Source organism: Falco peregrinus, chromosome 5 (assembly GCF_023634155.1).
Source record: "Falco peregrinus isolate bFalPer1 chromosome 5, bFalPer1.pri, whole genome shotgun sequence".
Taxonomy (NCBI): Eukaryota; Metazoa; Chordata; class Aves; order Falconiformes; family Falconidae; genus Falco; species Falco peregrinus.
The window spans coordinates 97,886,212-97,910,591 of NC_073725.1; the positions used below are offsets into that span (position 1 = coordinate 97,886,212).

Here is a 24,380-nt window from a genome sequence, read left to right on the forward strand (position 1 = left end):
TCACGGTGAGCTGTCCTGGCCTAGAGGCCATCCTCTGCAGTAACTGCAGAAACCCAGTGCAGGACTCACTTGCCCTGGTGCAGAATGGGGTAGGTTTGGAAATGGGTGGTGGGGTGAGGTGGTAGGAGCCACCGGGGTGTGCTCGGCCTGACAAACAGGATTGTGCTAGAGTGTGAGGCCAGAGACGACATTAGCTGAGATTCGACAGACGATTATGTGGGTGTTAGCGCAAATCTCTGCAAAATATTACAAGCTCTTGCAGGTGTTGCCTTTAGGGTAAGGCTGCTGCAGGGAGCCATCAGATACTCCTAACTGAAACTCCCACCGCCAAAGAGTACTTGTAGGAGAGATCTGCTCTGAAATTGAAGGGTGAGGAAAGGAAGCGTTAGATACCTCTAGACAGCCTCTGTGCACTTCTTTGAATGTGTATGTTTTGTTCCTAATTAAAAGATCCTAGCTCACCTCCACTATTGCTAAATCTGCTGGGTTTCAGTCATCAAAAAATAGTCTGTGCTGGTACAGGGAATTAATTTCAAAGTTCTTGACCCAAGAAAGAGAGGTGGCCAGACCCCTGCTTATCTGTGCTAAGGAAGGAGGTGGTCATCTGAAGGATGAGTTGTCTTTCCTTCAGTTGTTGGGAGAAAACGTGACCCCATGCTCTGGTCTGATGGAAAAGCTAACAACGAAAGAGAGCTCTTCCCTTATTATGGGCCTGAGAAAGGGCTGATTGTATTCACCAGTCAGGTGGCAGGGCATCAACATCATGGAAAAATTCACAATTGGAGCATAGGATTTCATTAGAGGTAAATGATGACTTGGCTGCTGGGTCTTTCCTTTCACTTTTTACCTATAGTTTGGTCAGTGGGAGTGAAATGTTTTAGAGATACCAGGTCCGGAACCGGCTGGCAGCAGGAGCCCCAGCTGCACAACAGGTTTCTGGTTAACCCCTTTGTGTATCACTTTTTACACGCTGCTTTCCCACTTCCTTGCCAGGCCGGAAGGCGTGTGTAGACGAACATCTCCACTTGTTTGTTCTAGTGTTGTCTCACTCGTAGAGAGATGACGAGGTAGGGGAAGCGACTTCTTGCTAACTTCTCTCTACCCAGATAATCCAAACTGCTGAGGAGGGAAACATACTGATTTGTAAATTGGCGTGTCCCGTTGGCAGGGAGCAGAGCCCTTGCGTGTTGAAGGAAGCCACTGCCAGGTGCATTAGCTCCTGAAACCTTCCACCTTCCGTCTGGATACAGCCATTGAGAGAGTCCCCTAAATACCGCTGCTGTCTGTCCATCTTGAGGTGACGTTAGAACGAACAGAGGGGAACATGCCTTCACCAGTTGTGGCAGGAACTCTTCTATGTAGAATCAAAATGAACTATTTTTTTTTTTGTCAGCCAGGTTTAGGATTACTTTTGAACACTTTTTTAAAGCAAATTCTTTAATCGCAGGTGAGAACATAATTTTGACTGGATGCCAGTTCTTCATAACTAATGCTACAACTTTTTTAGGAATGAAAGTATGTTGTCCCGTACCTTCTTCAGACTCATTAATCTTTGCTGATTTTTTTCCAAAGCTTGCCCTCTGCCCACTCACACAGCTAAAAGATGGACAGCTCATTTGCCAAGTAAATGACACTCAGTGCTTTGGAGTATGTGTCTGTTTTGACTTAGGTTTTGGCTTTGCAGTGACTTCCATGCAAGCCCGAGACACATTTTTAAGCAGGCTCACTAACAGGCAGTAAGAAGAGGAATTTGGAGATCTGGAACTCAGTGAGATCTTTTTTTCTTTTTGTCTGTACAATGAAGGATTTTAGCGCTTGTTCCAAGCTGCCTAACCCCGCTTTTTGGGAAGTTCAGCAGCCCAGACCCTCACATCTTTTGAAGTGATTTGTGCTCCGAGGTTGTTACGGTATTTTCAAAAATCCTATGCAACTGCATTTTGTAAAGAGAAGCTTGAGAAAATGTGAGTAGCGGCAAGTAGTTGAATGCTCCTTTTTAGTACTCCGCATGTCAGTGTGCAGGCAACTTAAAGCTGAGGCTATTGCTGCTCACAGTCACCTGGCAGTAGCCCTGCAGGGTTTACCCAGCTGCAGTGACAGCCAGAGGTGGGGAGGAATTCACTCGCAGCAGGGAGTAGTGGGTGAATGCTTCAGGCTGAAGATCACGTACCAGTGACTGCCTGCTCCTACCCCTCATTTGATGAGCCAAGCTGGCCTTGAACATCAGCAGCTGCACGCCTTTACTGCTTGCATAGAAGGTGGTTGCACAGTGTGTGAGGTGTCTGCAGTGGCTTGTAGCTTCCCGTGGTCAAGTCTCAGAAGCCTCATCTACACTCTGTCTGGGAGAGAAAACCAGCTTTCTTCCTAGCAGCTTCCAAACTGCAACAGGACTAGCACTTCAAAAAATTTCCCAAAACTAGAGATAATACAGGCGAAAGGAAGAGACAGTTGGAAAACGAGGAAAAAACCAACCAACCCTCCAATATTAGTCACTTGTAAGTGGAGATTCAAGCAGACTGTACACTCCTTAACAAAGGGGAGCAGGAGGGAAGGCAGCTGGTTTACAACAGGTACCTCCTTCCTGTGCATGAAAGGAAGTGTTCAATTGCCTTGTGGTGAAATGCTTTTGGCTCTCAGCTGGGGTGGAGCAGGCTGTGCAGACATGCACACCCAGACGCCTGGGGCTCGCTGTGCCCAAGTGCAGAATGGTAAGATACCTCCTGAATACAGAAGTCTGGACCCTGCCAAGAGCGCGTGTGAACTTCAAAATCCATCTGTTTGATGTCGCTCCCCACCTGGCAGGGTGTGGGGAAGGAGGGGAGTGCTTTTTCCTGTAATCTCGGAGGGAGTCCAAATGGAAGTGAGGATTGAACACAGCCAGGACTGGTGTCTGTTACCTGTACATCCAGGGACTGAGGGGTGGTGCTCCCAGACCCCAACCTAGCCGTACAGGAGGAAGAGTAGCTCGTCCCTGCCATAACTGACAGCATGTGTATTAGCTTGTTGCTCGTTCATTTCTGGAGGAGCTTCTCTCTGTTGCCTGTACAGGAGACTTCCCTATAGCCGGGTACCAAATGCCTCCTGCTTCCTTAGGTCATCCAGGCTGCCCCCGGGGTAACTTGTGGGAATATTTGCAGACTGCAGGCTTGCTTCCTAATCGAGATGTTATGTATCCACCCAGTACACGTTGCCTCTTGTAAGGTGGTTGTGGAAGGCAGGCACTGGTTGGTCCAGAGGAATTTGGAAAATGCCAGTTGAATTGACAAGGGATGTTGTTGGTTTTTTTTCCTCAGAATACTCTCTTACAACAACCTAACCAGGCTGGATGAGGGAAGCTTGGCAGACCTTGGGGGACTGCACGTGCTACGACTGAGCCACAATTCCATCAACCATATTGCAGAAGGTGCTTTCAAGGGACTCAAAACCCTACGTGTCCTGTAAGTTGCTCCCAGCTTTTGTCAGCTAACACCCGTCTTCCCTCCAGGGTTTGTGTTCCGCCAAACTGTTCTGCTTTGTAGTCATTTTGAGTGCCAGTGTCCTCAGCGTCAAGCTCCCCTACATGCTGCTCTGTTATCTTTAGCAGTTGCTGTGTTTACCCCATTATTCAGCTTCAGTGAACTTGTAATTTTTAATTAAGAGTAGTCAGGAGAATTGCAGTTGGGCTGCTCAGTGTTGTAGGGTGCTTTCAGAGTAGAGAGCTCTGGAGTAAAATTTTAGGAGCATGGGACAGGATCCTGAATCTAGCCTAGCTGAGCAAAAATCTGAGGTTTCAGTCCTTCAGCTAATAGCTGAATTTCTCTTACTATCATACTGAAATTCTTAGAAAAGGACAGCTTCTGTTGGGTCGTTGTGCATTTGAATATCCTCTTAACTGTGTTGTTGAGCATTTTTGCATGCTGTTACTTGTTTGTTGGGGTTTTTTTAATTATCAATATAAAATTCTGGGCTAGGATGGTGTTAAGAAGGAAAAAAAAAATGGCAAAAGAAATGTAGAGCTTGGGCTTGGGATCTGATTATACCAGAAGTGTAAGAACACATGAAGCTTCATGTGGTCTTGGGTCCAATCGTGGGAGCAAGAAGCAGCTGCAGGTACCATGAAAGTAACCAGAAGTCTTTCTCTTTAATGCAGAATTGGGCTCGCTTGAGTCATTAAATGTTCTGTTGCTCTGACTTTCTTGGTAACCCCTGAACAACACAGATGCTACCACACTATCAATAGTAAAATCTCTTGTGCTTTAATATTGAATGGCATAGTAGTACATCCAGTGATCGCTGAGGTCATTTACCAGAGAATTTTAAAGTCACTGACACAACATAAACCTGGAAATGTCGCGCTGGAAATGAGCCTGCTAGTCTGGATCCCAGCTTCCAAGATTTTAGGGGCTATTGGAGACCGTGAGTCAGATCAGTGTGACCTCCTCTGCAATGCTAGCTACTGTTACGCACTGTTAAACCCAAGAGTTACATTAGATTGAAGTACATCTGGGCTTGGCTTAGAAACATCAGAAGATGGGGAATCCAATTCTAATCATTGTCCTTTCTCGCGGCGGTGTTGCCTCTCTCCCTTATTTGTACCTGCTGAGCTGCTGGCTGCTCTCCTCTCCCCAGAGGCTGTGGGCTCAGCACCTTCAGCTGGCACACCACAAAGTTCTCACAGTCTGCGTTACAGCACCGTCCACGCTCCCAGGCTGGTTGGGTTCAGCAGGCTGATTTAATTCTTCTTTCAAAAGAAAAAACCCCACTTTGTTACTTTTATTCCTCTTCAGAAGCCCATTGTGGCCTGAGTAATTAAAAGGAAACGGGAACAGAGAGATCTCCCCTCTTCACAGTACTTTGCATCTCACTCTTTCCTTTATTGAAGTTTGCAGTGAAGGAAGTGACTGGAAAGTGAGTTTGGGTTTTGTTTGCTTTTTTTTTCCTTTTTTTAAACTTAAGCCAAAGCCTTTCAGCCACTGGGCATTCAGAAAGGACCTCTCTGAGGCAGCTGTCAAGACCGGAACTAAATGTTTCCAAAGAAAAATGGAGGGGATGGGGAGCTGGTAGTTCTCTTTGCTCTGCAGTGAATGTGGAGCCTCTTTTATGTCTGGGGGAGGGGGGGAAGGGACTGTGTGAGTGAGCTCTAATTTAATAAAGAGAAAGGCCTATTGGGTCCTGCACCTGGTGAAAAAGACCCGAGCATGCTTTAATTATGGCCTATTGTTGGGGAGCCTTTGGTGGGTGTGAAACTGCTGAAATGTGGAGCTATTCAAATAGAGGTCAGGCCCGAGACCTCGGAGCACAATGATTAACAAGGCTGCGAGCATTCAAGCTCAGCCAGCCAGAAAGAATAGGAAATTGGCAACAGGGGCTGGGAGAGGAGTTTGAATACAAAGCGAGCTAGGCCAAAATACCCCGCTTTTTCTCTTTCTCTCTATTTTCACTCATTTGTTAAAAAGGTTTTTATTCCTCCTTTCTAACACTAAACCTTTGAGTTGCCTCTGGATGAACAAGCAATACCATTTTCTTTTCCTTTTTCAAGAAAACACAATGTGTGGCAGTCAATTAATAAAATTGTGTGTCAGAGAGCTTCTACAGGCCGTTCCCACTTGTCTGTCTCCGCCATGGGAAAGGGTTTGCTGGTCCAAAGACAAGTAGCCAGTGGTGGAACTGAAGAGGAGAAATGTCTGAGAAGAGATTTACCCTTAAAAAACAAACAGAACAACAGGCATTGGCTTGGTAACCATAGGGGAAATGTAGAAACCTAGCTCCAGGAAGGATGTATTTGCTCCTGCCCGGCTTGGATAGTGCTGAAAATGTCAGCACATCAAAGCGTCTCTCCTGGACTTGTCTCTTGTGCCACCACAGCATTATATGCGCCCATACCCCATGGGGATGTTGAGTTTTTATCCATCCCTTTGGCACAGACCGACTCACAGATCACCCTGACATCCATAATGCTGCTGGCTAAGGCCAGAGTTCCCCAGGGACATGAGGTTCAGGTCTCACACTGAAGCCAGCTGAGAAAGAGGAATTGTGGCTTTTGGCCATCTCCCTTCACATCTTCAGTTCACACACCAATGCCAAGAAACAAGCAAAGACTGCAGCCAGTTTAGGTTCTGAGAGCAAAAGTCTCAGCCCCATCTCAGCTAAGGAAAACAATGCTGATACTGAAACTAGAGGAATTACTAAATTTTTATTCTCTTCTTGTGTATTTGTGCTGCATAGCCCAGAAGGTACACTATGATGTCTGTGTCTGGAATGTTGCAAAATGTAGGGGGTTGTGGGTTTTTTTTTCTTTTTTGATCTTAATATTTTTAAACTGAGAATGTTCTGATAATAATCTTCAAAAGGTGCGAAAGGGGTTCAGGGGGTTATCTGGATGGCTAAGTTTGCTTTTTGTTGGGTTTTACTAGGTTTTAAATCAAAGTGATGTAACAAAACCAACAAAGCCTATTTATTTTTTCTTTCTTTTTACTTAATGTTAGAAATGATAGATTTCTGTCTGTGCTGCTAGGTATTCATTGCTAGCTGGAATTAAAGCTAGGAGGGAAGGATTTTTAAGCAGACTGTTTAAACAGCTTTTGTGGATCTCTGTGTTTGTTCTCTGTGCTTGTTTTTCTTCAGACCTCTTTGACTTTTGTAATGGATGGTCAATTTGAAAGCCAAAAGAAGCTAACTCTGAAAAGGGAATTCTTATTCGTGGTTTTTTGTTTTTGTTTGTTTTTCTTTTTTTTTTAAAGTGGTTAGGTTTGTGCAAGGATGATTGTGTTTTCCTTTGTTAAGTTTTCAAGGTCATTGCCAGAAAAAAATGCAGCTTCATAGAAAATACACCAAGTCATCTTCCTAAAATATGGCTGTAGACAAATACATGTATACATTGGAACAGCCAAAGTTATCTTAATTCATGATAGTAGCATAGCATTTAAGGACAGCTGTTTCTTTCAGTTTAGCTTTGGGACTTTCCACCTTCTGTTTGGATGCACAGAATTGGAAAAGGACTGAAACCTTGTTAAAAAGTAGCTATGTGCTACTGCTGCTGTCTCAGAAAAGGGACAGTTTCAGCTAGAAAGAAGCCAGGGCTCTTTTTGGAATGCAGCATCTCAGCATGGGTCAGTGCAGGAACATGAGTAGTGCTGCTTTGCTGTGGGACTCTGCTTTTTCTGAAAACTGTCAGGAGAAATGCCACCTCTTCGTGTGGCATTCTCAAACTCTTTACATTTGTTTTTAATGATGAGCCTAGGACTAAGACACTGATTGTGAGCCGTCTCTTGTCCTCTCCCCAGGGAACTGGACCACAACGACATCTCAGGCACAATAGAAGATACCAATGGAGCCTTTGCAGGCCTAGAAAACCTAAGCAAGCTGTGAGTAGCCCTGGGTTTGAAGTTCTGTAAAGCAGCTGTGTTGGGGGTGGGTCTCTCCTCTCTGACACAGCCTTCCTCCCTTTGGAACAAGATAAAACTCAACAGAAAATTTGAGACATACTAGTTTTGCAGGCTCGCTGCAAGAGTGCAGATGTGGTTATCAAGAAGCACAGGCAATTATAGTCCTTTCAAAGCAACGAACAGACAGTGCCACATACTGTAGTTCAGAGTCGCAGGAGAAACTCAAGTTGTTTTAATCTATAAGCTTCAATACAACCATTCCTTGCTTCTAAAAGCAAACAGCAACAAAAAAGACCCTTTGCAGTCTTCAGCGAAGCATTGATTGATGCAGCAAATAACAATAAACAGAAGAGAAAAATCACCCCACTTCCTGTTACAACAGAGGATTGAATCAGGATTCGTTTCTGTGGGATACTCTGTCTGAGAGTGATCTTTTGGGCTTGCTTCCATGTGCAGCGACAATAAAAGGCGCCATGGGGCATAGGCTCTTAAAGAGATAAAAAGAAACCTAAGGCAAGCATGCGCCTTGCAAATGTTTATAGCTTGCTTCGCCTTCGCAAGTATTTTCACATTGCTCTGTACTTGTTCGTTATCCATTTGAAATCGGCTATATAAATCAGCCCTGTCAGAGAAGTCTCTGATGGCTTGTGACAAATCAAGACTCTTTCTAATCATTACCTCTTGCCTTTGTTTAAGTTCTCAGCACCCCCCCATCATGCTGTCTCTGATGCTGAGATGGCACAGCCAGAGGTGCAGTAAAAGTACCTCGATGGATAGCAGATGGCTAGAATGAATCCTGGCAGGCGGTATATTGTCGTGCTCTCATTAGAGACTCCTGGGGGAGTGGGAAGAGCCATGGCAGGATTTGTGGGGACGTAATGCTTAGGCAGAGAAGAAAGATTTGAAGTCACAGACATTTGATCATTGCTGAGAGGAGTCACTGGATCCAAGGAGACCAGAACCAAGTTGTAGCTGTGAGTAGAGTAAGGCAGAAAGCAGAGAAGGACTTAAGGATGGGGGGAATTGGGCAGGGAGGCAGAAGGAGCGTGGGAGACAGAGGTGCCAGTAGGAATTGGTGTGCACGTGGAGTTGGGAAATCTTCCCATGAGTTGCTAGAAAAAAGGCAGAGGAGCAGATGTGGTGGGTAGGACAGTCCTTGTCTGCTGTTGGTGAAGGTTTTGGTTTGTCTGAAGAAGCCAGTGAAACCACTTGAGTAGTTAGAAGGGTAGTGGGAGCAGAGGCTTTGTCCAGAGGGATTTGCGGGCTGTAGGATTGTGAGTCTGTAGTGGTGCTTTGACAAGGGAGAGGAAGGAGTGGCGAAAGAGCTGTCCTGGTGGGACATCCTCCCTAGGGCATCGCTCCAGTGTGGCCACTGGCACGGGAGCAAGAGTAGCGGACCGAGCGATTGGGATTATGTTAGAAATGCTGTGTGCGAATAACAGGAGAGAGGTTAAAAAGCCAGAGGAGGCAGGATTGAAGGGAAGAGTTCAGCAGAAGGATTGACTCAGCATCCAGGAGAAATGAGCACTGACGAGATGTAGGGGTCAGACAGAGGCCAGGAGGAGGTACAGCAAGGAGCAGGGGCAGGAAGGAAGGAGCAGTGGCAGCCTGCGGGGCTGTGCGGGTTGTGTGTTCAGAGCTCCCCTGTGAAATAGCTGTGGCCTGATCTGATGTTTTATCGGCCAGCACAATGAATGGCTTCCAAAGAAGGACCGTTTTGTCTGCCAGTAGCAAAGGATGCGGCAAGGGCTTGCCCAAGTCTAAAGAAGCTGGGTTTGCATCTTTTTTTCGTGTTGTTGACCTCTTTCATTGCACATGAACTTGGGCCGGTTGTGAGTCTGGCTGAAGGCAGGGAAGGACATGTGCCTGTGGTTTGTGGGAAGGATTGCGCGAATTTCATAGCCTGGAAGAGCGTGTGGATCAGGTTAGTCTTGGGCAGACAGCAGTCGTTTGATTACCTAACAGAGTGAAACTGCTGCAGGACAGACAGGTTGCTGGGATCATTTGTTGTCAGCCGGAGTGTAAAGCTAGAAACACCCTCAGAATATGAGATTATTTAATTATATGTCCTGAGGTGGTCTGGGGACACTTGGGAGTGGTCACTTTTAAAGGGATCTGCTCAGGTCTGTGTTAGCTCATCAGCCCATAAATCCCAAACTTGTAATTTCATCTAAGGATGAAGCAAGTATCATTCTTGCTGGCAGGATTTTTTCATAAATAAAATAAAATAGCAGCCTTTACAGCAAACATTTCCTGCATGATTTAGGGTCTGTGTTTAAACCATCAACCAGCTTTAAATGCATTAGCATACAAAAAAAAAGGGCACTTCAGAGGAGACCTTCCGATGAATTAATAATCACCTCAGCTCTGTGGAGATTGCCTTAAAAGCCATTCCCCTTTGATCTGGCACAGATTAGCCTCTGAAAGGATTTAGCACAGAGAGGGTTGTTCGCTGAAAGGAAGGTGTTAAACTGAGAGGTGGGGAGGCCGGTCACTTTAGCCTTCTCTGAATTATATATGAAGCTCTCCAGGATGGAGAGCGCAGACCTAAATTAAAATGTTGCTTCAAGAAAGGGAGAGTTGAGAAGCATCAAAGCGTAAAAAGCATCAGTGGAATCGCTGGGGAACAGCGAGTTTCCTAATTATTCAAGCTGCTAAATGTAACCCTTTTTTTTGATGGCTTACTCAGTGACCGAGATCTTCCTGCAGGTGCAAAACTGGCTGGAGCAGAAAATGCCGCTTTCTAATGAATTGCGTGCCTAGCGTGTAATTACACTTATGCAATCGCCGGGAGAGCATGCTTGTGCCTAGCTCTGCCGGCAGTGGAGGAGCGTTTCTGGACTGCAGCAGGCAGGCTAATTGTGGAGCTGCATACCGCCGCGTTTGCATTCCGGCATGCCACAGCCCTTTGAAGGGGGCCGCTGGGTTCAAACCATTTCAGAATTGCAGAAGTGGTTAGTTGAAATTTGAAAGGCGTAATGATTTTAATGAGTTTGCTGGGGCATGGCTTTATTACCTTACCCACTGTTACATATTTTTCATATATATATCTAGCCGTAAAATTGTATGCACCTATACAAGTGGCGTATGCATCGTGTATTCACATCCCCAGATGTACTGCTTTTCTCTGCACAGATAAGTAAACAGATATAACCAGTATCTCCAGTTACCAAACCCAAGCTCAGCATAAAGCCATCAGCCACTAACATGCCTCTGAGAGCTGTCTTTATTCTCACCTCAAATCAAATAATTAACGAAGGAACACAGCTATGAAAACTGAGCTGTGGTTTTGTACCAAGTTAACTCTGCCTGTAAGAAAGGGCTTCAAGCGTGTGTCTCACTGTGGGGGCTGGGAGGTTGCTGTGCCTGGATTCGAGGCTTTTGGTTGTTTTGCTCTAAAATGGCAAGGGGCCACAGACCTTTTGTATGGAGCCAGGGGTAACCAGCCTTTCCTGCCTACTCAAAAGTTAGTGATGGCTCAGTGATTTGCAAAACCATCAGGACGACTGGTTTTGTGAGGACTTACTCGAGGTCACAGTGTTGTCCCAGTGGCAGGCACCCACATTCCTTCCAAAGGCAACATGCTGCAAGGACAGATGATGATACAGTCCCGGTCCTCGCTGCTGTAACAGCATGATGAGCCCCAATTTTCCTTTCTACCCATTGTGGCATCCACTGCTTCATTCACAAGGAAACTGGGCTTTCTGGGCTCCGGCACTGAGAAACCAAATTATCCTGGCGTTTGAAGGGTGCTTTGTGGAAAGCTCTAACAAGCTTCTGCAAATATATTTGCTCACGTAATGGCTCCGCATGCTCCATCTTGTACCCCAGCCTCCTTTCCCCAGCCGGTAGCAAGCAGTGGGATCATAGTTGTAGAACCTTTTAGGGTGCAGGTATAGGTTGCACCCTATATTGAAGGAAAAACCTTGAAGGAAAACTCAATGAAATGCAGCACCAGATGTGCCGGTTTTTACCTGAGGTGTTAGCAGTGACTTGCACTGGACACCATGTGAAGCAGGTAGTGATAAAAGATGCACCTGGAGGATAAACCTTAGACAGAGAGAACCTGGGGAAGGAAAGCATTTCCTCATTAATGACATGGGTTGATATTTTATTAAAACAGGTGAGGAGACTATCCATTTTGCATGAACCCTGCCCCTGGCAGATCACCAGTGGTCAGTATTTATAGAGAACTGTTACTCTGCAGCTAGCAGCTGGGCTGTGCTTGCTCCAGCTGGCTGTTGCCTGCTGATAGTCCCCGTCTTGCCGCTGCGTAGCACTGTCTGCTGATTCGGAGGAATGCTCTCTGGTCACAGATGCGAGAAGCACGCTTCTCAGCTCTGTACATTACCTTTTCTCTTCCTCCTTTTGCCCCTTGAAATTGCTGTTACTTACTGCATTATATTACTTTGCTGTTGTATCTCTAACACGGCGGGGAAGGAAGTCGGCAGTCACTCGAGTTAGCTGCTGTATAAACGTGCAGCCAAGCGACAGCTCTCAGCCCTGGTGTGTGGATGTCCTCTCAGGCCAAGCAGCAGTGAATGAATTACCACTCTTTTACTGTCTGGGAGGAAGTCAGAAACGAAAAGTGTTGCAGGGAGAGACCAAAATCTTGTTAAACTGTCATTGCACTTAATCCTGTCCACAGCCAGCCTGCAAAGAATAGAGGGGACCTTCTGTTACTCAGCAAGCTGGTTTCCAAGCACTGGAGCAAACCTGTCTTTTTACATGATATGGCACATTCCCTTTTGTGCTGTCATCACTATTAAATTCGAATGCAGATAAAAGGATTTAATTTCAGGAGCGGGAAAGTGAGTGTATTTCAGCCCTCTTAATCTCCATGCAGTTCAGATTTCCCGGGACTTGCACTGAGCGCGTATATCAGATAAAGCCACACTAATTGTGTTCCTTCGTTTTCTGCCCCCCTCTCCCCGTTTTCTTTCTTTCTATTTATCTGGCACTGGATGTTTGGAAACTGCAGAACTCTGTTTGGAAACAAGATCAAGTCGGTGGCCAAGAAAGCATTCTCAGGGTTGGAGGCCCTGGAGCACCTGTGAGTAACCCACCATGCCTCGGAGTTCGGGAAGGGGGGTCTGCCAAAAGTAGCTGCTTGAGAGATCTGCTAGCAATTTAATAGCGTCTTTGTAAACTGAGAAGCCAGTCCATTTGTGGGGGCCACCTGCTTCCTTCTCATTAGAAGTCCGCCTCAACTTTGGCCTTTTTTTGTGCCAGGAACAAAGTTATAGAACATATGGCAGATCCGCATGCTCTTAATTTTTGATTTGTTCTTGGATAAATATCGCCTTGACTTGCACATTGCTTCTTCACAGGCTGGTAGCAATGAAAATACGCTATTTCAGATGTAACCCTCTCTCCTCCTCCCTTGCCCCAACTTCCTCCTAAAGCCAGGCGCTGGCAGTGACATGTTGCAGAGGACTTGAACATCCCCATTCAGCACAACTGCCTTAGAGCGATTTGCAAGAAGTAAATTTTGGCTGCCACCGTGCAGCTTTTTTCCTGTGTCTCAAGGCTGATGACTCTAGCAGTGATTCATGAATAACTTTCTGAATTAAGACAATTTAAAAGTATATGTGATTCTGCTCTAGATGTTTTATTGGCTGTTGATTGTGTGAAATGTTATGACCATCGAGAGCATACAGAAAGATGGGGGCTGCCTGACTGGGGGGGTACATTCGCAGGTAAATGTTCCCTTATTATTGCTGTACCAAGATTTTTCTCTACAAGCAGCGCTTGTCTGTCCTACGCTTCACTCAGTAAACTTCAGTCCTAAATCCAGCACTACCCTGTTTGAAAGGACATGTAATTTTTCAAGTAGCAGTAGTTGTGAGGGAAGCTTTTAAGAATACCTCCTTTTGGAAACTTTGCAGTGTTTTTCGAACACAATAGTATCCTCTCAAAGTCACTTTCAAATAACTTCTCAGATGCCGTTTAGTGCAAGTATTTGCTTTCTTTATGTTTGCTGAAGGTCTAGCCTGGGTTATGGCATTCCTGACTATCTTTGGTTATGGAGGGGGCTGAGGAATTTCTGAGCTATGGCTGGTGAAGGTAGCTGAGACTGAGAAGGCGTAGTGAGAAGATGGGGTATGGAATGACGTAGTGGTTTATATCAGTAATTTTTGCTGGTTGACTATTGCTCGGCAATACTTACTCAGTATTAAAGCGTTTTGTGGAAAACCATTTTGATGAGCTGTAAGTGCCTCTGGCCTTAACAAGGAGCTACCAAATTACCTGCTACTGGAGTCATTGCTTGAATATGGAGAGACTTTGTCACAGCCATAGCATCCCTTTTGTTCACATTGCCTTTGGTTGTGTTCTGCAGGAACCTGGGGGATAACGCCATCCGCTCAATTCAAGCAGATGCTTTTGCTAAGATGAAGAGCCTGCGGCAGCTGTAAGTAATTGGACTGTACACACCGTTAGGGAGGCAGGGATCCTTCTTGCCTTGGACGTGAGAAGCAGCACGTTGTTTCCAATGGAGTGTTACCCGCATTACCACTCATTTATTTCCTCCTCCCCTCTGTCCTCCTCTGCAGGGTATTTTTACACATGAGTAGATGTCACGGGGAACATCTTGCATTCAATAGTGAGTGAAATTAGATCATTGGAACAGGTTCTTCCAGCAGGTTTGCATCTGTGCAATTATTCATCTCCGCTCAGGAAGTCCAGCCTGGGTCCTGTTAGACATCTCTCCTTCTCACCCTGCCACTGATTTAATTCCCAGTGGCCCATCTGCTCCTTTGCTGTTCCTATGTTTAGGATTCGCATACAGTACTGACATTTCAGTGATAAGCACCATTTGAACTGGATCCACTTGTCATCCAGCCTTCTGGTGTAAAAATACGGATGTGTTATCAGAGCTGCTGCTTGTGCTCTAGGCTGGGACTCTGCACTGTTATCAGACACTGTTTCCAGTCTTGCCTGGTTTCCTTTTCTCCTCTTCACCATAAATATTTAATCCACTGTCAGTGCATTGCTACACTCTGGAGTAGTGCAATGTCTGTGGAACAAGAAATCACTTATTTGGTATTTGAGCGGCATCCGAGTCTTCCTCCTGACATTAGAAATGGAAATGGGAATGGGATGGTCACTGTTGGCAATGACATTTATTTAATACCAGTGACTGGGGAATAAATAAGATAAACGTTGTGAGTCTGTTGTTTTAACCACTTTATCTTTTGCACTGGCTCTTGAAAAAAAACTGAGGTGAAAGATTGATCTTATTGGAGAAGAGTTTGTGGGATCTCGGATATTGTGAAGGAACCTTTATAAACCACGGAGAAGGTGGCTTTCAGATAAGGGACATACACATGCAGAATGCATTGTGCTGAAGTCTTCAACACTGAAGGTCTCTCTGACCTGTCCCAGCTACCTGCAGTGTTTACTCCATCACGTGTATTAGGGGCTACACATCTTTCTAGGACAGCAAAGCGGACAACTTTGGAAAATGAGATCCCTCCCTCGTTCCCTCCCTCTCCATTTCTTTCTTTTCCTATTTCCTGGCTAGTTCCAGGCTTTAGGATTTCCTGAGCTTATCAGGTGGAAAAACTGGAGGAGATTCACAGCTTACAACACAGTGCTGGAGCTAGGATTCTGCTGAGGTCCTGATAACCTGCTCTTGCGCAACTTGCAGTATTGCAGGGCAGGAGTTCTCTGTCCAGGGCCATTTTCCCAGTCTCTGAGGCATCCTCACATTTGGTTTGAGGGACCAGACTGGGTTTTCCTGGGATCCTGGACCAAACCAGACCAAAGTCTGAATTCCCTGTTGGTGTAAACTTGCAGTTCTTCACTGGCCTCAGAGCTATGCTGAGCCACAGTTTGGCCCACAATATTTAAAAAAGAATCCTGAGGCTCCCCTTTTATTTTCCCCCTTTTCACAACTCTTTTCTTAACAGAAGGTGCTAAGTTACTGTTAGGATGCTGACAAAGTAGGGGGGGGGGTTGTGTTTTGCTTTCCAAAGTAGTCTCTGTTTGCATTGGCTTAGCACAAATGTCTTTGGTAATTTCTGTTCTACTGCTTCTGCTAATCAGTAAACACAACATCAGCCACACCTCCCATCCCTGGTGATGCTGGTGGGTGAAGATGTACCTTACGGAAGGCAGGCAGGGGCCTCTCCGCTTACTCCACTGCTGCTGGCCACTGAGGGAAATAAAGGTCTTACAGGGGGAACTCGGCATCCTCTCCCTGTTCAGTAACTTAGTCCTGAATTCGGTCCCCAACAAAGATGCTCAAACCAGAGAGGCAGAGAAGGAGCACGCACAGTAATTAGATAGGAGAAGCGGGATCCGGATGGGCTGTACTGTTGACTTGTGCCTCCGCTGCTTGTCTCCTTTGTAGGTGATCCGCCTCTGTTTCTCTCACTTAAGCCAGGGATGACATTGCTCATCTGTTCCAGGGGATCACTTTGGAAGCTGGCAAATAGATAGAAGGTGCTTGAGAGTGTCACCACAGTACAGGAGTGGGTTGCTCCTATGGGGAGATGAAATGCTGTTTAAATGTGTTATGTATTTAATAGCATTAATGCCTCGAGGACAACCTGCAGTCCTGTGTTCTTTCCTTCCACCCGTGCTGGGGGCAGGAGAGAGGAATGTGTCTAACATGAAAGGGCCGTGAACTTTCCAGCCTTCTCTCTGTGCGGGACTCAGAGCAGGCTTGCGTCGGTTTTGTTTCCCTGCAGTCACATAAACAGCGACAGCTTCCTCTGCGATTGCCAGCTGAAATGGTTGCCCCAGTGGTTAGCTGAGAAAGAGCTGCAATCCTTTGTGGTGGCCACCTGCGCCCATCCTGAGTCACTAAAAAGCAAGAGCATTTTTGCCATCCAGCCAGAAAGTTTTGTGTGCGGTAAGTCTTGCTTGTGTGTTTTGGGGTTGTATAAAGGGTAGAACTCACTTGGGAAACATTTTCTTTGACTACCAGCATGTTATTATGAGAGGGTTTCTGTTTTGTTTTGTGACTCAATGGGATCAAAGGAAGCCCAAGCCTGCATTTTAAAAATTTGTCATTGGCTACAATTTATTTCCCACCAAAACCACACAGCGCATTGCTTGCATCTAGCGTATTCCTTACAGGGCTCCCTGAATATTAAATCAAAAGGGACTAATGCTTGTTCCAGTTCCAGATGAGGCTGCACAGAGACCTCCCCTGTCTTCTTGGTTTGAGACTACCAAGGCTGCAGCTATATTTTTTTTTTCACTCTTCAGTGTTCTGAGCTTCTTCTGTGGCTTTGTGTTCTTCACTCATCTTTTCTCCCTCTTGGAAATAACAAAGGGTTAAAAGCAGAGGAGAATCTCTCCATCACAGCTCCTGTTTTTGGGCCAGTAGGGCATTACCCTTGAACCATCTGATGGTTAACACTTGCATTATAATAATTTTTTTCTCCTACAGCTGTTTTTTCTTCTAAACAGCACCTACTGCTGTTCTCCCACCCAAACACTGCAGTTGACTCTGCACCTGAGCTGTGGTTGCAAAGCAGCTTAACTTTATACCCAGCACACACAAACATCTACTACCTCTCTCGGAAAGAAAAGAAATATAAATAATCAGAGGAGGCCAAAGCGATGCTGCTCATGCATCCAGCTTTTGGGGGAAATAAAGGCCTGGTTTGGTGAGCTGTGCTGTGGAGCCAGCCAGTGTGGATCCTGGGTGGAGCTGCACGTGGCTGTTTGATGAAGAAGAAAAGAGCTTTTGAAAACACTGTTTAACCAAGTTGAATGCGTGACTGGCATTAACACGGAGCAAAAGCTTTGTTCCAGCTGCTGTCTCATGTCCCTTCTGAGCCCAGAGTGGCAGGGCTCTGCCTAGGTGGCCTCTGAGCGAGTCTGGGAGGCTAGCCGTGCTCATCTGGAAGAAGAAATCATGAAGGCTCCATCCCCACAGCAACATCACAAAGCGAAGACAGCTTTGCTTCTCCGGTGCCTGCCAAGTCCTCCAGGCACTAGTACTCCTGGTTCCAGAGGCCTGGCTGTTTAATTAAACCTTAGTCAAATATTAAATTACACCATTTGTAGAAATCTAATAAATGAATCTGCTTGGAACCTTGCTAAAACTAACAGTCTTCAGGGGAGAGAGAGACTGTGCAAAGCTTTCCACCCCAGACGGGTGGCAGGCAAATAACAGCTGCTTCTGCTTTGACACTGCGTGCTGCACAGAGCCATAGAATCGTTCAGATTGGAAAAGACCTTTAAGATTGTTGAGTCCAACTGTTAACCAAACGCTGCCAAGTCCACCACTAAACCATGTCCCTAAGTATCACATCTGCACGTCTTTTAAATACCTCCAGAGCTGGTGACTCAGCCAGTTCCCCAGGCAGCCTGTGCCAGTGCTTGACAACCCTTTCAGTGAAGAAATGTTTCCTAATCCCCAACCTAAACCTCCCCTGGTGCAACTTGGGGCTGCTTCCTGAACATCCTACGTGGGAGAAGAGACTGACACCCACCTCACTACAACCTCTCATGAGCGTTTATGCCTAGAGGTGGCATTTGCAGCCCTTCCATGTGTCTTCCTACTTCATGCTAATGCAGGCCTGGAGGTGAAGTTTTAACTTCAATATTGCGCTTCACGCATGGGTTGTACCAGGAAAGCTATTTTCTTTAGGCCATAGTATCTTTCTGAGGTTCAGCTACATTGGTGGAGCCAGCAAGTCATCTTTAGGTGTCTGAGGTCACGAAGTGACCATCTCAGTCCACTGCTTACAGAAGGAGCCAGGGGAGCGAGAATCCTAACTTAGACCAGCTGCCCAGCGGAGCTGCGCATGGCACATCTGCACTACAGAGCCACTCGCAGTGGTGGAGCGCTTTGCAAGAGCAAGCTGCTTTCCTGGTGCAGACAACAGTGGATGTAAAAGCAGATGTGCAATAATGGCCTTTGCTCACGCACTACTCATTTCTCATTGCATCTCTTTGCTTGTTCCGGTCTTGCCTCGTACTCCAGAACTAACTCTGCCTGCTGTTTTCTCTTAGATGATGTCCCCAAGCCACAGATCATCATCCAGCCTGAGACAACAGTGGCTGTCCTTGGGAAGGATATCAGTTTCACTTGCTCGGCAGCCAGCAGTAGCAGCTCCCCCATGATGTTTGCGTGGAAGAAAGACAACGAGATGCTGCACAATGCTGAAATTGAGAACTATGCCCATGTGCGGGCAAAGGATGGCGAGGTGATGGAGTACACCACCATTCTGCATCTCCGGCATGTCACCTTTGCCCATGAAGGGCGTTACCAGTGTATCATCACCAACCATTTTGGCTCTACCTACTCCAACAAGGCCCGGCTCACCGTTAATGGTGAGTAGGAAGCTGCTTCCTCGTTCCTTTCCTCAGCCTGAGCCAGTAGGATTCCCCGGGACCCGCTTTTGCAGGCAGCTCTCTTGAGGGTCTGCTCCTGATGGTCCGGAGCTCTCAGCCTCTTCACACCGGCTGCCCGCATCTCTGGATGTTGAGAAGCGCCACGCGAGGAGCATGTGCCAGGCTTGTGACGGCTGCATCCAGCCACACGCCTCAGCGCGTGCTCCATGGCTTTAGCTGACTCTCTTCAGCTGTCGCGGTAGGGTCTTTGCCCATTTCACTGGGCAAATGAAAACAAAAAAAAACCAAAAAAAGGACACAAAGAGGGACTATAGTGATTGAAAAGTCTCCGTAGGAGGGATAACAGGGTTTCTTTCCAGGTTAATCACAGAAGAAAATAAGCTTTGATCCCAGCTCTAATGATCCTGGGGGCATGGGGGGGTGAGTCTTGGACACTTAGGTGGGCATGTGCTGTAGGAACACAGGGTTAGTCCCCAGCAGTTCAGGTGCATCCTGCAAAAGCAGCTTGCCATCCTCTTGCCTGCGGGTATTTATCTGTTAATCTCCTGCCCAGGAAGGAAAGCAGTTAGAACTGCCCAGGAGATGGGTGTTTTCCCCATAGAATTGCTCATCTCTTTGTCTTGTTTTCCTCTGTCAGTGTTGCCCTCGTTTATCAAAACTCCCCGCAACATCACCAGACGGACGGGGACAACGGCGCGGCTGGAGTGTGTGGCTGAAGGCCACCCCACCCCACAAATCGCCTGGCAGAAGGACGGGGGCACGGACTTCCCTGCAGCCCGCGAACGCCGCATGCACGTCATGCCCGATGACGATGTCTTCTTCATTACGGATGTGAAGATCGAGGACATGGGCGTGTACAGCTGCACAGCACAGAATTCTGCAGGGTCTGTGCTTGCAAATGCCACCCTGACTGTACTGGGTAAGCTGCGTTAGTGCTCCAAGAGAGCAAGTGGTCTGGAAGCAGGCACTGGAAGGGATTGCTGTTCAAGCTCTTCAGCAGGTGCAGATACAGAAGAGGGAGAAAGAGGCAGTGCTCTGCATTAGTGTTGTTTCATTCTTCTACACTGTAATTAACTAATGAAAAATACCCCGCTAATGAAGAGAAGGAGCTGTAAGTTGCATTTCCTCTTGTGCCAGGGAAGCCCCTCCAACCACCCTATTTACTGTCTGGGAAAATTACTTCAAAAAGCAATTGCACTCCATCTCTCTCGCCCGACAAAATAATTCCCGTGTGTCAGCTGTTGGCGCTGATCCTCGCGGGTTTTTTTGTTGGGAAGAGTAGCACCAACTGGTTATGGGAAGGCCTTGGCTGCGAGTGTTAGATCTGTCGCAGTTTGCAGCTGCCGTACTCCTGAGCGTGTGGCTGCGTAGTGCATTGCTGTATATTTGCAGGAACACCAGTTACATTTCGTACTGTTAAAAGAAACGCTTTGTTACACTGGCCCCAAGAATTAATTTCTGTGATTGTTGTCCTGCAGAGACACCATCTTTGATTCATCCACTGGAAGACCACGTAGTGTCCGTAGGTGAGACTGTGGCTCTTCAGTGCAAAGCCACGGGGAGCCCATCTCCCCGCATTACCTGGCTGAAAGGTGACCAGCCCCTGATGGTGACAGAAAGGCATCACTTCACCTCTGGCAACCAGCTGCTGATCATTAGGAACGTTGTCTTGGAGGACGCTGGGAAATACACCTGTGAAATGTCCAACACCCTGGGGACAGAGCGTGCGCACAGCCATGTGAGCATCTTACAGTCTCTCGGCTGTAGGAAGGACCGTACCACCGTGGGGATCATCACCATTGCCGTGGTGTGTAGCATCGTGGTGACGTCTCTGGTCTGGGTCTGCATCATCTACCAAACCAGGAAGAAGAGTGAAGAATACAGTGTCACCAACACAGGTAGCTCTGGTCTCCTGCTCAGGCTTCCTCTAACCTTCCGTGCTGTCAGACTTCCCAGTGCGGCTGAATCGGCACGCCAGGTAGCCACGCGATCACACTGGGAAAGCAGTTGGCTTATCTCGATGGTTCTCCTGGCTTGCAAAGCTGGAAGCAGCTTTCACTTGCTGCTGAAGCATGTTCAGAGCTGCTTCTCTCCCCTTGGCTTGCTCTTCAGAAAGGCCTTTTCCACTCGGCAGTAGTTCCAGCCATTGCTTTGCTACTTTGATTTTCCATGACCATAAATGATAACTCTTGAGACAGTCTGGATTATGTCCATGATGCTGGGAACCTGTCTTCTTGGGAATATGTATTTTCAAAGACTGTATTCAAAACTTGAGAAATTAGACTTTGAAGCTGCAATCCCTTTTTCCACGTTGCCTGTAAGAGCTGTTGTAGCCCTGCTGATGAGGGGTACCCCTCACCTTTTAGGGGAAGAAGCAGCGTTTATTGCTTCTTCCTGATATTCAAAGGGGATAATTTGGTGCAGAAGTGAGTGTTGCAGTGAGAATAAACTCTCCTGCCCCCAGCGCTGTGCAGTCTCTGCACAGACGTATGGAAGAACCAACCCAAGGCCTCCCTGCCCTGCCGGGATTTGCAGCCTTCCTATATTAGGCTTAGCCTTAGAACCAGTATGACGTAGGGGTTTAAAGACAGGGGCTAGGTAGGGACGCTTGGATACCATCTGACCAGTGCGATGTGTCAGTGGGATTCCCCGCCTCCCACCCCTTGGGTTTTTTTCAGTCCTGGAAGTCTAGGGCTTCATGCCGAGCATAACTGAGTTTCACTTGGTTTTGTGTGACAAGGGAAACAGAAATTGCCTGATATAAAATGGAGAAAACCAGGGATAGTCGAGGGGCTTAGACGTACTTGCCTGCTTAAATGTAGTGAAGATGCTGTTCTCCAGAAGTCTTTTACTCACGACTTTGGGAGACACAGGACTTGAGTCAAACGAGGGACTCTGGATTTCAAGGGAAGAGGAAGGATTTACTTGTTCTGAAGAGACAGTTCCAGTTCCTCCACCACCTCCCTTGCACTGGCCATGCCAAACGCAGACACTCGAGGTGGCCTTATCAGCGCTGTATCGCACAGCCTTAAGCTTCGAAAAGTCAGGACGGGGGCTTCTGAGGGGAATGGAGTATTTAGACAGTTCCGATTCCATTGCATCTAGAGAAAATACCAAATCCCAGATCCCTCTTGCAAACGTGATTTGATGTGCCTTTGAAGACGGAAGCCTTTGTATCTTACTAGGAACTGACATTTCTCTGCTCCCATTGCTGTAGATGAGACTATTGTGCCTCCTGACGTGCCCAGCTACTTGTCTTCACAAGGGACTCTTTCTGACCGGCAGGAAGCGGTCATCAGAGTAGATAACCAACAGCCTAACGGGCACATAGACAGCAACGGTGAGAACCGGTTTAATTATTTTTTCTGTAATGCTGTATCTGAACCTGATAGGAGGAGGTAGAAATCACAGTACGAAGTACTTCTGTGCTTGTTACGAGTTATCTGAACGATCTTCTTAATGTAATCCTCTAGCTACTGCATTTATGCAGAACAGGGATCTTTCTTTCACTTCACAAAGCTATCCTCCCAGTAATAACAGTGTTCATACAAGCAGACTGCTTCAGAGACTGCTCAGTCAGGCCCTAAGGACTATATTTTTGCTAATTTTGGATTAGGTTTTTGGCACCAGAGTTTACCCACAGTTAAGCTCTACTAGAAAATACATTAGCATTGCCTGTCCCTGCCTTCAGGCTTAGAAATTAAAAGTTGGGATTTTACAGCATTTAAACACAGCACGTTAGGAAGGAAAAGTTAAGCGTTCTGAACTAAGATTCTCCTGAGATTGTACAGCATTTATTCTGTTAAACATTAGCTTAAAATTATCTATTATCTCCATTGCTATTTTTTCTCCCTTTTACAGCTTTTACAGTAGAAGTAAGACTTAACAAGTCATTTAACTGAGAGCAGATGGTTGTAATCTTTAGCCAGATGGTTTGTTTGTTACAGGTATGTGTCAGACTGATGCTGGAAGGTGTCCAGATGTTGAAGCTCCCACTGTAGGTTGTAGACAGCCAAAGCTGTGTATCGGCTATAATAAAGACACTTGGAAAACTGAAGACATGGCTGATGGAATGCTTGTTCCAGATAAGACAGGTACAAAACCCATTAATCTGGAAAGGTATTTCGTGTTTGTACAGATCAGAAGGCCCTCCAAGTCAGGCAGCATTAAGACAAGAAATTGTTACCTTCAGAAAAGAAAAAAAAAAAAAAAAAGCCCAGAATGATTCTCAGGTGTGAGCACAGTAAATTTACTTTCCCCTACTCGCTTTGATCCTCCATCAAGCTTGGGTAGTTTAAATTCAAGGAACCGTCAGAAAGAGGCAGACTAAAGCTCACGATTGCCATTCCTTGCAGCTGGCTGATCGGTATTTTGATTTGAGCTATTCCTAAAATGCGAGAGCACTTTTAAACTGAACGTGTTAAAATTTGTCATGCTCTTTAAAGAGGCTGTCAACTTCAAAGCTCAGCAAAAGCTGAGCTTTTTTTTTTTTTTTTCTTTTTTCATTTTCAAAATTTAAAAGTTGTTTTGGGCATTACACCTGCCACTGCTCTTTGCCAATTTCTTGAGTGTTACACTCATACTTTTCTACTTTTAGGATGTGTTTTCTGTTCCCGTGCTGTTGTAACATACACAGAAAAACAGGCAGTGAAACAAATTTTCTCTCCAGGAGAAACTGTAAAGTTTAATAATGGAGAGTTGTCAGGTGCACTGGGGAAATTAACTTTTGACATTTAGAAACTCCTTCCTGTTTGCTGCTTTGAATTCTGCTCATCTGTTGTTACCACTAACAGTAACAGCATATCTTGAGATAACAACATTGTGAGTTGACAGTGATTCCTGCAAAGCAGCAGCACAAAAATGGGAAAGGTAACTTGGTATTTTAAAGCAGGTACAGGAAAGTTCCACTTTCTAGTTCTGCCCTGACCAGAAAGCCTGGAAAAGGAAATAAACGCACAGTTTGTTTAAAAAAAAAAAAAAAAGGAAGTCACAACTTCTTTGGAGTAAAAACCCCCCAAAAATCCAAAATGCAACCAACTAAACCTATTAATTGGAACTACCTATAGGGATAGCTACAGAGTTCTGAAAAACGCAGGTACTTACTAGCCCTGTACAAAACCACGAAGCGTCCATCCACAGTGCTCAGTGAGAGTCCCACACTGCCGAGGGACGGATGAACTAAACAGAGCTGCCTTTTCCTTCCGCTACTTGTGAGCTTGTGCTGACAACTTCCAGCTGGTTAATCTGCGTTTGTTGCCATCTTCCCTTCCTCCCTTGAAGGCTATGGCCTGCCGGTTGTGTGCACGGACTGCAGTGGCAGCACGGACAGCATGAACGTCCACATTTACCCCAAGGAGTCGGAGTACTATGCTGAGAGCCTTAAGACTATGGACAATACCTTCCCAAACGCACTGAGCAGTAAGGAACGAAGTAGGAAGAAGGGTGCAGGCACCAGCCTTCTTCATCCTCAGCCGTGCAACGGGATTGCCAGTGGCAAGAGGATGGAAACAGACGGGACCCTCTACCCCAGCAACCACGACAGAATAAGACCTGTGAGCACGACCAGCCCGCTGCTCGCAGACAAACACGGTACGTCTTTCCGTGGGGATGTCTTCTCCCATCGGCTTTTCTAACTGGCTCAAAGGCATGAATGATAGTGGCGGGGTTGGTTTTATGGGGAGCGCTGGCGGGCTCAGCACC

The 24,380-nt window shown here is 46.4% G+C and overlaps 1 protein-coding gene across 1 annotated transcript in view; it reads left to right on the top strand.

Moving 5' to 3' along the window:
- The window catches only part of LRIG1 (leucine rich repeats and immunoglobulin like domains 1), a 94,289-nt gene that overhangs the window by 67,115 nt on the left and 2,794 nt on the right, over positions 1-24,380 (top strand). The window contains exons 8-18 of the mRNA XM_027794672.2: positions 3,291-3,434; positions 7,260-7,340; positions 12,343-12,414; positions 13,702-13,773; positions 16,058-16,221; positions 18,339-18,659; positions 19,318-19,599; positions 20,159-20,578; positions 21,898-22,020; positions 22,628-22,774; positions 23,961-24,269. Of these exons, the coding sequence (XP_027650473.2) occupies positions 3,291-3,434; positions 7,260-7,340; positions 12,343-12,414; positions 13,702-13,773; positions 16,058-16,221; positions 18,339-18,659; positions 19,318-19,599; positions 20,159-20,578; positions 21,898-22,020; positions 22,628-22,774; positions 23,961-24,269 (2,135 nt within the window). The remainder of the gene's footprint in view (positions 1-3,290; positions 3,435-7,259; positions 7,341-12,342; positions 12,415-13,701; positions 13,774-16,057; positions 16,222-18,338; positions 18,660-19,317; positions 19,600-20,158; positions 20,579-21,897; positions 22,021-22,627; positions 22,775-23,960; positions 24,270-24,380) is intronic.